This window comes from Sinocyclocheilus anshuiensis, unplaced genomic scaffold, assembly GCF_001515605.1.
Source record: "Sinocyclocheilus anshuiensis isolate Anshui unplaced genomic scaffold, SAMN03320099.WGS_v1.1 scaffold1957, whole genome shotgun sequence".
NCBI lineage: Eukaryota > Metazoa > Chordata > Actinopteri > Cypriniformes > Cyprinidae > Sinocyclocheilus > Sinocyclocheilus anshuiensis.
In genome coordinates this window covers 381,466-392,880 of record NW_015537935.1, presented here as the reverse complement: position 1 = coordinate 392,880, position 11,415 = coordinate 381,466, and the positions used below count along the sequence as shown (strand labels likewise).

Below are 11,415 nucleotides of genomic sequence, written 5' to 3'. Positions count from 1 at the left end.
TAACTCTTGTGCTTTGCTGAAAATCCTGTACCTAATGTGGTGTTGCCAGCCATTTAAGAATTGTTTACAAATGTCTTGTTATGCTATATTATCACCAAATCTTGGATTCAATCTTTCTGTCCACTTGTTTTCTTTCAGTTGGTACAGATTTTGTATTTCTTTTTGTAACTGAATGATTGTAGACTTCATTGATCTGAGTTGCCAAGTCCGTGCTTACTTTTATACTGTTGCCGTGGTTTTTTTTTGTCTGTGGGTTAAAGCAAAATTCCTTGCCCCCCTGGAATGTGATTTCGATCAAGTATGACCTCCATGGAACACAATTTTAGTGTAATTTTGATTGCCAATTTCCGCTATTGGGCTTGTTTTGGCCATGATTGGGCTAGTTTTGTTACGAAGACCCTGGCTTATGCACCTCAGTTTTTGAATGAAAAGCATTCTTTTTGGATGATTTTCATTCAAAACCTGTGCTAATTGAAAGAACACATTTTAATAAAAAATATTTGGTGATAATATAGCATAATGGCATAACATAGCATTTTTGACCGGGAATATTTTTTTATACCCCCAATGGGATAAAAAAAATACAAATAATAATTCAACATTTTTTTTTTACAAAAATCTTAATATCAGGTTTTATGCATTTTTGCTGTTCAAGTAAATGCATTTTTGTAAAGATATCTTTACCAAAAACAAGGCATAAGCTTTGTGTGACATTTCATGAGTGACAACTTTCCACTGCAAATTTCCACCTAAAATCAGCACAGAAAATACGATTAAAAGTCTGCAGATTCCGTCTGGGCCTGCCTGTAACTCGTTGGACAGCAGCGGTACATCTCCATTATGTGTGCAGTTATGTGGGAGGCTAAAAAAGGAAGACCACTCTGCCATCGGTGGATGGGCGGGGCTGTGTACATGGTGGGCGGTGCTTACAGTTTGTTTTAAAGGCTTGTGACCAGCTGCATTTGTCCCTCTCGTACGTACCCCTCGGGGACACAAGCGTCTTTAGAGACGGGGATGATGAGGCCCTCGCTACTGTCTCTGCTCATCTGATAATACGCGTGCAGCTGCTGGCCTGACCCCAGGTTGGGCATGCTTTTATAGTAAACGTCTTCGCTCGGACTGTGTTTGGATGGCGAGAGGTCCTGGCCGACGTCTAGACTGCTCTCCGAGAATGGCGAGTCTCTGAGGTTTGGCATGCTGGTGTACACCGAGTCTCTGTTGGGGGAGGGCAGGGCGGTTTCGGCTGGAGGCGGGAGCTGGCCGATATAGCTGTGGGGATGCGACTGCCCTCCATCCGTGTCGGCCCTCCCTCTCTCCTGCGTGTGGTACAGGAGCGAATGAGTTCGCTGGGGGATGAGGGGGGCTTCGAGCGTGCGGGGATGCGTGTGGTGCAGCCCCATACCGTCCATCTCGCTGTCGCCACCCACCTGCACAAGGGACGACGTCTCTGCGACCACAGGCTCCTCCTCTCTGCTGATCCCCACCCCCTTTTTGGTGTTGATCCGGGACTCGGCGGCCCTGAGGTTGTTGTGCACAAGCTCAGAGATGATCATCTTCTCGAAGGCTGTGTCATTGAGACTGAGCCCGCAATCCACCACCTGCACACCGTCGCTGTAGTTATGAAGTGAGTAGCTGTTATTAAAGTTGCCGTTGAGTGGTAGAGTCCCGAACGTGTTCGTATCTCTGCCGCTGGTCACCGAGTGTCCTGCAACAACACAAGAGGATGAAAAACATTAGGTTGTCCGCTCTCGCAAAATCTGAGAACTATATCACAATGTTTAATGCTGTTTAGGACCTGCATTTGAGTCGGATCCATAAATGCTAACATTTTTAGAACATCGGAACAAATCGGAAATGTTTAGTCTGCGCATGCAGAATTGTAAGGTTCTGTTAAGAAAAATGGAAACTATATTATCGTCCAATGATATATTAAAAGTTGGACCTTTGGTGAGCATACATACAGTATACTCACATTAAACAATATATACTATTTAGCAAATCTTGGCTGTGCGATTGTTTATATTGTCGAAAATTGTAAACTGTTTTATCGAACAGCTCTATATATAAAGTTGGATGCATATTATATCCATTATATATTAATATTATGGATATAATTATATCCATTATACATTGTAAACCAATGTATACTATATAGTAAATGTCAACTGCCAGATTTTTTTTTTAATTCATCGCAAAATGGATCTATATTATCACCCAGTTCTATATATAAAGTTGGATATACTTGCATAGGCCGACAGATATTATATAGCATATCCTAACGGCAAAATGCAAACTATATTGCCGCCCAGCTCTAAACTAATAAATGTAACTATTAGGCAAGATATGAAGATGTTATAAACATTAACATCATGATTTTCTGTAAAGCTGTTTTGAAACAATATGTAGTGTGAAAAGTGCTATAAAAATACATTTGAATTGACTTAAGTGACGAATTTACTAAATAGCTGAAACGACTTTCAGCGTGAAATCATGCATTATTTGTATTTTTACAGTAAAGTGCCTGGATCACAGTTCTACAGCCCCAGCAAAGTACGCCAGATCGCAGTAGTCTTCTACATCTAGGTGTACCTGACCTAATTTGCATAATTTCCTTACTGAATCCACAGGCGCAGGCACATTTCATTCTTTGTGAATTCTCCACAGTTCTGAATTTTTCCCCAATCACCCATTTTTGAACAATTCACAATGACCAATTTCAGAACACTGGTTTCAACCACATCCCAAACAACATTAAAATCATTCTGTAGGCTTCAAACATCACAGACACAAATGAAAGAGCGGCACAGATGTGTATTCACAGATGAAAGAGCGGTGACAGTCACAGAATTCATCAACATCAGCTTGATTTGAAGCAGTTAAGGCGGTGGGGGTGAAGGGTTTGAAAGAAACAGAAAACAAAAAAAATTAGAAGGAAACACACACACAGCCATTTCTCACACTACAGAGAGCCAATGAAAGCGAAAGCATCCAACAGACAGGAGAGAGAAAACTCACTCTGAACAACTCACATCAAGTCTGTCTGTTCAGGCCAGCAGACCTGAGTGCTGCTGATGAACAAAAAGAACACAAAACAAAAAGGAAAATGATTTATTGTAAAACATGATGAGATATCACTAACAGAAAAAGGTGAAAAAACAAAAAAACTAATTACAACGTTAGCGCAAGCAAAGAACTTAGCAAATTAAATTAACGTCAAAATTAAGGCCTTTTCCCTCCGTTAAATGTCACAGTTGGGTTTGTTTGCTGTACTGGACTTTATGTGGTAATTGGAGTTCATTTGCGCGCCGGTGGATGAGTGGCTGTCTGCATGAGCTACGATAATCTCTAACTGCATCTTACGAGAGCCCACCGGTGGGCGGCTCGGACACAGCCATTCTCTGAGCCTCTCCACAGAAATGACAAGACAAAGGAAGGAGATGGCAGATGGGAACAGAAGAGGGACAGTAATTTGAGGAAAGGGAGTTTAAGAGAGATTTCTGCTGGATATTGAGACGGAAGGGCTAAAGAAACACGAGGGCTTTTCTCTGACAGAATTCATCACTAAACTGGTAAACAGACAGATAGAGGTGTTTCACCGGAGGAGGGTAACAACGAATATACTGGGGACACTACATATACACTATGGAAGCCCGTTTCCACCATGGGGTAAAAAAAAAAAAAAAGTCAAAGTCACAATTCTGACATTTTCTTACAATTGTAAACCCGCAATTGCGAGATAAAAGTCTTAATTTTTATTTCTTTATTTATCAGAAACAAGCTTCCATAATCTGGACATTTTAGCTAAAAAAAAAAAAATATATATATATATATATATATATATACACTCTAAAAAATGCTGTAGTAACTCAACCGCTGGGTCAAAACAGCCCAATTGCTGGGTTTGTCCCTATTTAACCCAGCACTGGGTTGTATTTAACCCAGCATTTTTTAGAGTGTATATTTAACATCAAAATAGATTCTGATACAGAAAAAAAGTGAAAACATAAAACAAATAACTTGTTTAAAATAATAAGACTATAACTTAAATGACAAAAATGATAACAAAAGTATTTGGACACTTTCTGGTTTTAGTGGAACATATAGCTTATGTGATGAACTAGGATATTTTGCAAGGACACCTGTGTAAACTTGAGAGGTTCCGACTTTAAACATCCGCTAAAAAAAACAACACAGTTTTGAATTTAATTTTCAGAAAGCATCTGAATCTCAGTTTCATGACTGGATGAGCCGCAGTAGAAGCTGTTGTAACATGCAGTTAAACATTCAAATTTAACTGCAAACTATGTGCTTTTCATATTGAAGGGACTGGCTTCAACATCTGTAGCATTTCAGCTTTAAACTGAGGAGAAAGTATTTGGATAAATCCAACCCAAACGAGACTGTTTAACAAAGAGAGAAGGCGACTGATTTTAATACAATCTCCATTCAGAATGATGTGTGTACATTTTAGAAATCTCAATTGTGTGTGCAATGTGCATGCATCGTGCCAACATCCCAAAGTTGTAAAATGCAGAGGTGATGAAAGTATTGTTTCACTGAGAGCAACATTTCCTCACTGTAATGATTTTGAACCATGTGCTGACAATATGTGGATGGTCTGTTGATGGCCAGAGAGTTAAATTATGGTAAAACAATTACATTTGATGGGCAAATTTAAAACTGATTGCATACTTGTCTCTCTGTAGGTCACTGAGTGTGTGCAGGAAGGGGAAAAAGAAAACAAGACTCAAAGCGTTAACAGTGTCATGTCACTCAAAAAAAAAAAAAATATATATATAAAATATATTGCTTAAATATAAATATGACATAAAAAAATAAATAAGATAAATATGCGTGCATAAAAAAAAAAAATGTAAAAAAATCTTGTGAGCATCACAATGGCTTCATAGTGAAGAAAAATTGCTTTACTCTGTGTTGTAAATCCACACAGTGAGAACTACAGTTTTAGTCTAATATATAATTTCTGAGCACAGAGGGGCTGATACTACCTAGTACTCTGATAATACTCATAGTACCACACAGTATCACTTCAGCAGAATGGCTAAAAGGAGTGTCGTGGATTAGTCGTCACACCTGGAGAGTGAAAGACTGGCACCGTTGGTGTGTTACATACGATAGTTTCAGCCAGTAAGGTGTTGTAGGGGTTATTAGTGCCTTGTGGTCTCAGAAGAGGGTTAGTAAGAAGATAATTGCCCGTCATTCCTGAAGCAACAAAAACAAGAGGACAAATAAGATTATGACCTCTAAGATGTCTATTTAAAGACATACAGTAGTGATGAGTAGTGTTTCATCTGGAAGCATGTTTATTTTTATTTTATTATTATTATTATTTTAATTACCTAGCTGCATATTTATGCAATTTAATTGGTAATATTAAATCAAATTAATTTCAAGAAATGATCACATTAACAATTTTAAATGTTAACAATATCTGTCAATGATATCCTCCATTGAAAATGAATGGGTGAATTTTTGCAAATGGCAAAAACAAACAAAAAAACAAACAAACAAAAAACTAACAAAAGAGTATTTTAAATGTAACTACTGGGCACAGCTTCTTACTTTTTAACCAAGATCTTGAATTAGTATGTGATAAAAATTAAAATGATAAATTATAAACTTATTTTGTCCATATTATTATTTTTTTCTTTCTCACAATGCTGTGATATCAATATTGTAAACAAAAACAGTCATTGTTGTTATCGTTTCTGAACTGAGACACTGAAGCACGGAAAGACAATTTTATTTATTTTTTTTTTTTTTGCACCTTTGTGTTTTGTGCTTCAACGCATGCATTAAAAGCATGCTGAGTGTTTTAGAGCAAGCCAAAGCAAACGGCTCTGAATAATACAACCTTACCGCAGGTCAGCTAGAGTTGAACATCATCTTCTCATCACATGCATTTCAGCCCTGGCTAAATAATAAATGACAGTTTTTTTCTAAATCCTTGAAATAGCTGACCGAAGGCATATTTTCTACTGACTCACTACTGTAGCTGTGTAAAACAGGCCCAAAAGGGGCTTGTCTGGCTTCTTGCTGTTTATGTCTCCTGAGATGAAAGAGGACTCTGACTGTTTTCTGACTGTGTCGTTCCACATTCTTCTGATTCGACTCTGTTAGATGAACAAATGAAACAATGATCACAATCTTCAGGAGAAAAAAATTGCATGTTCCATCTTTTTTTTCTTTTTCTGATATGTACAGTGGCCCCAACAATAATTTGGATGCCTTTGGACACTTCAGTCGTACTTATCTGATGCAATGACATTCATACATTTCTCACAAAATATCAAAGCAAGTGGCATCTAGAAGCAATACAGTGTGCAGGACCCACTGAGACACATTTGGCAGTAGTTTCCACGCTGCCAAAAAGTCTACTAAGGGAATCAGTCTCTCGAGACTGATCTCTGGTGTAATAGGAGCAGCCAGCTCAGTGCCCTGTAACGGCGAACCGGCAGGAAACAACCGAACCTGCTGCTCTAGAGACCTCCCTCGCCCCCGTGTCTCGACACGGGGGAGCACGCGAGGCCACGCTCTGTTTTTGGGTACCCCTGTATGTGGAGCTGGTACCCGGAGGAGGCTGCAACCTGTCGACGACGGAGTTGACAGCGTCGCCGAACAGGTCAGAAGGCGCAAGCGGGGCGTCCATTAGGCAGACCTTGTGTCTCTCTTTTATGTCTGACAAGGTCAGCCATAGATGCTAGGGCGTTCCCCTAGCGTTTTCGACGCAGCTCGAGTTCCTGAAGAGGAACTGGTCTGAGTAGATCTGAAATCTATTTAAAATGCTTAATGATTTAAATAATAAATATGTAGGCAGTAAACATTTCCTAAAATTGCATAAGCTCCTGTTCTACTCTTATACTGTTACAGTATATGATTTGTCTGTTGTTATTTAACTAAATTGTCAAAATGCATACTTTACATAGGATATTTGACACAACACTTTTAAGAAAATAAATAGTTAAAAATGATATTCAATGCATAGTCTATATAAATGTTGTGTTTTCCATTTATGTGACTTAATATAATGGATGATGCATCATCATCATCATCATCATCATGTATACTCTAAACATTTATAAAGTAAAATTCATACAGTTTTTTTTTTTTTAATGACATTATTTTCACATTACAACTATAAACCAGTATGAAAAATATTTACAACACAAATGCTACATATGATATCATAATACAGTTTAGAAAGTAAATATTATAGTATACCAGGCCCCTATCTAAACATTGCATATCATACACAACTATTTATATGATTCACTATAATATAATACAATCTATCATAAATACGTTCAAATGAAATCTCTCAAATCTGTCTGCAAAAACAAGAAGAAAAAAAAAAACATACATAAAAGATCTGTGCCTGTGTGTGTGTGCGCACTGGAGCAGATGGAAGCACTCACAGAGTTTCATTTCATTCCAATCTGAAATGTGTCGCATTAAAAGCTGTCGAAATGAAAACAATGGAAATTGGGTCAGTAGTGTTTGTACCTGAGTTCCAGAGGAATAGCGAGCGCTTGTCCGTGTTGTTGAGGTCTTTGTGGAGCTGTGTGAGCTCTCTGTCGTGATCCCGCTACAGCAGTACGTGTGTCGGAGGCATTTGCTGTACTCTCTCCGAACCTGCAGTTCAAAGGAATGCTTTTTTTTCTCTCTTTTCAAGTGAACTTTTTAACATGCGCTTCTCGTTAAAATCGAGTGCTGCCGCAGCTCGGGTGGAACAATATATTTCAGGATGCACTTACTTTCTTCTGAAGCAGGCAGTGGAAGGTGAAGATAAACATGCCCTGGAACGTGTTGAAGATGGTGAAGAGGTACGCTAAGACAACGGACGACTCGCTGATGAAGAACAACCCAAATGACCAGGTCAGGCCCAAGAGACACAGCAGAACAAAGCCGCCCATGACCCACGACCTTCGAGAGCACATAAAAGAGAAACAATGAGGCATGAGAGAGGGACGTTTCCTTCAGCAAAGAGCAGAAATCATTACAGCATCACAATCTCAGCAAAACAATACAAATCAAACACAGGTTCTGAAAATCATTTGGACTGACATCTTGGGCACAAGTAGATGGGAAATGCAGTGGAACATATCATTGAGAGGTTAATCAATTCCATATGGAAGCGGGATTGTCGTAAAGAAGGTTTAATCAGTTTTGCGGCAGTGGAGTGTGGAGATATTTTCGCATGCCACTATACTGGGTATAGACGCATGATACTGGGCTGCATTCAGACGGAGGGGAAAGAGAAAGAGCAGTAATCATCTCTGATTGGTCCGTTTTAGTGGAGGAGGCGCTGACAACAGGTCTCGGCTGGCTAAGGAACCAAAGAGATAGAGCTTGTTTTCATCAGAGGAGAGATGAAACAATAAACCAACATATGAGGATTTGAAGGCATGAGGAATAGGATGGCTTTACGGTATAAAGATTTGTATTTATTTATTTATTTATTTTGAGGGTAAGGGTGCATTGAGATCTATAAATGATGGGTATAATGGATGGAGCTAAGGATGCATTGATTTTAAAATTCTATCCGATGCGAATAAGCTGATCTTTTTCTTCTTTTTTTTTTCTTCCAAGTTATGGCACATAACTGATAAATGGCTAATATTAAAATACTATTGTGTCTAAAAATAAATAAATAGCTAAAAAAATACATAACACTATATGAATAATTTGTAAAACAGTACTATACAATAGAAACTAATAATACCTAAATAATACCTACTTTAAAACCGTGAATTTTGACAAGATTATAAGGCACAGTATAAAAGACGGATTTGCATTTTTAGACAGACAGACAGACAGACAGACAGACAGACGATAGATAGATACATAGATAGATAGATAGATAGATAGATTATAGACAGACAGACATAGATACATAGATAGATAGATAGATAGATAGATTATAGACAGACAGACAAACAGATTAGATAGACAGATTAGATAGATAGATAGATAGATAGATGATAGATAGATAGATAGATTAACTTTAAGTGAGTGCTATGAGAGTAAAGTTAATCTAAATGATTAACATTTAATAACATATATGTGACAATTAGCATGCACAGTTAAATATGCAATACTGGCTAACATATACAATATGGACTGTACGTAAATAATATCCGTGGCCAGGAGAATACATAGTCAATTTGTTAAAATATACTGAGGTCACGGCTCGCTGGACGACCCTTGATTTAAAGTGTAACATAACAAATTTGAAATCGGTTTAATCAGGTGAACTTCGTATTTTCAGATCCGAGTCCTATCAAAACCTGAATGAATTAATAATAATTAATTCCCTTACAAATTTAAGTAGTCAAGTTATCTACAGGAGGTCTGAAAGTTCGAGGGTAGGAATAACATGAAGGGTGAGGAGGAGGAGGGTAGAAAAGGTTGAAGGATTTAAGGATATGAGGGTATGAAGTTAAGATGTACAGCAATTTAATACGGTCCAGGTGGAATAAAACTTAAGAAACCAGTTAAGCCATAGACAGACAAACAGACAGACAGACAGACAGTGTGCATGAGCAGCACAGAGAGACAGCGCTTCTGGAAGAGCCCAGCAAACAGACAATAAAATGACAAGGGGAGCAACCATGAGGCTGTGGCACAGACGTCTAGCTAACGCTCTTACTTGATAAATGGTTTATTATCTTCATAGCTAGAGAGCATGGCCAGCAGAGGAGAGAGACAACATTAGATCAGGCAAATCAGTTGGATTAGCATTAAAGTCCAAATGTAAGAATTCTGAAGTTCAAAAATCAAATAAAGCTGGACAAAAAACGAGTTAGGTTCTGTTGTTGTCCTCAGCTGTGACAAGACAAAAATTCCTGAATAAATGCAGCTGTCCAGGTTATGAATTCTTAAAGACAACATGAAACTGCACCACAATGTATTTAACTTCTGTAATAATTACAGATACATTTTTATTATTGATTAAACTCCATAAAGCTACATATTAAACATCAAATATCTTCCATTTGGTTGTTTTGCATCACAAAGCAGTATAATTTTGGTGAAAATTAATTCTCACTGGGATCTTTGTATCTGGTTAGGACAAGGTTTTAGTCGATTATTATTAATATGGTCACATAAGCAGAAACAAAATGTTATTTCAGAGGAAGAAAATGTATATATATTTCTTTAGAATAACTTGTACAATAGTGGACATTTATTAAGAAAGTAAATAGGGTCCATTTTGATTTCATGTCGTCTTTAACACACTTGATTATTACATGACAGGACTTTTCATAAAACTTTACCGCCACTGTAAATTTTCTTTCTTTTTTTCTACACAGACTGCCAAGTATATTTAATTTTCCCATGCTGCTTTGCCTTATGCCGATTTCTAAAGAGCCTAAAGATGGTTCTCTCAGGCCAAATGTGCCAGTACTTTGCCGTTTTACACTATTTAATGCGGCAATAATGTTTTATGAGCGACATAAGTTACGGGTGTACGGTGAATCTTACCCAGGCAAATCAGAATTATAATAGCCATCACAGACGCGATAATTACTGGTTTGGGTAAGAGAACAGAGAGAGGACAGAGAAAGAGAAAGAAAGGAGAGAGAAAAAAAAACAAGGGGAAATGGGAAATAGAGAAATGAAACGAAATGCTGCAGATTAGCTTTCTGAACATGCAACATGCTGCAATGAGCCCAGAGTTTAGCGGATTGATTCCTCTTGCCCTGTGGTGATGGGTGGAGAGAAATCTAGACAACATACAGCCTACACAACGCCTGTGAGCAACATATTTTTCAAGCGTGCTATTCATGTCTATATCATTGTTAAATCTAATAAAATATGCATATTTACCCAATGGCTGTGTGTTAAGTTTGAAAGATCACATTAAATGCAATCAGTGTCGTATATCAAATCCAAAACATATAAAGGCTCTTTCCATGAACAGGGTCCAAGGGTTACAGAAACTTTTGTTACCAAAATTGGGGACTTGGCTAAAGCTTTAAATTCTGATTTGTGAAAAAATCCACACAGACTAACCATGCACAATACTAAACATATACGAATACATTTTTAAACATGAAAGTTTGGTATGTGTTAACATTAGGTAATATACGGTGAACCAACACGAACAAACAACGGACAATTATATTTTAACTAACTAACAAAATCTAGCAATGAGTAATACATTTTTAAAACATTTATTAAACTTGGTTTATGTTAGATAATGCATGCATTGAAATCTTATTGTAAAGTGTTATCCCCCAAACACACACACACACACACACACACACACACACACACACACACACACACACACACACAGCAGGGATCAAACGCAGCACAGTGAGAAAGACAGATTTGATCTTAAAGAGCTTTAAATTCCGCTCTTATATGATTCTTTTATGAATCAGGTTA

General features: G+C 37.7%; 1 protein-coding gene across 1 annotated transcript in view; it reads right to left on the bottom strand.

Moving 5' to 3' along the window:
• Positions 1-629: 629 nt before the first annotated feature.
• The window catches only part of adgrl2a (adhesion G protein-coupled receptor L2a), a 108,428-nt gene continuing 97,642 nt past the window's right edge, over positions 630-11,415 (bottom strand). The window contains exons 19-24 of the mRNA XM_016447144.1: positions 7,776-7,944; positions 7,525-7,653; positions 6,032-6,134; positions 5,095-5,223; positions 4,693-4,710; positions 630-1,705 (exon numbers count right to left, since the gene is read on the bottom strand). Of these exons, the coding sequence (XP_016302630.1) occupies positions 939-1,705; positions 4,693-4,710; positions 5,095-5,223; positions 6,032-6,134; positions 7,525-7,653; positions 7,776-7,944 (1,315 nt within the window). The 3' untranslated portion in view covers positions 630-938. The remainder of the gene's footprint in view (positions 1,706-4,692; positions 4,711-5,094; positions 5,224-6,031; positions 6,135-7,524; positions 7,654-7,775; positions 7,945-11,415) is intronic.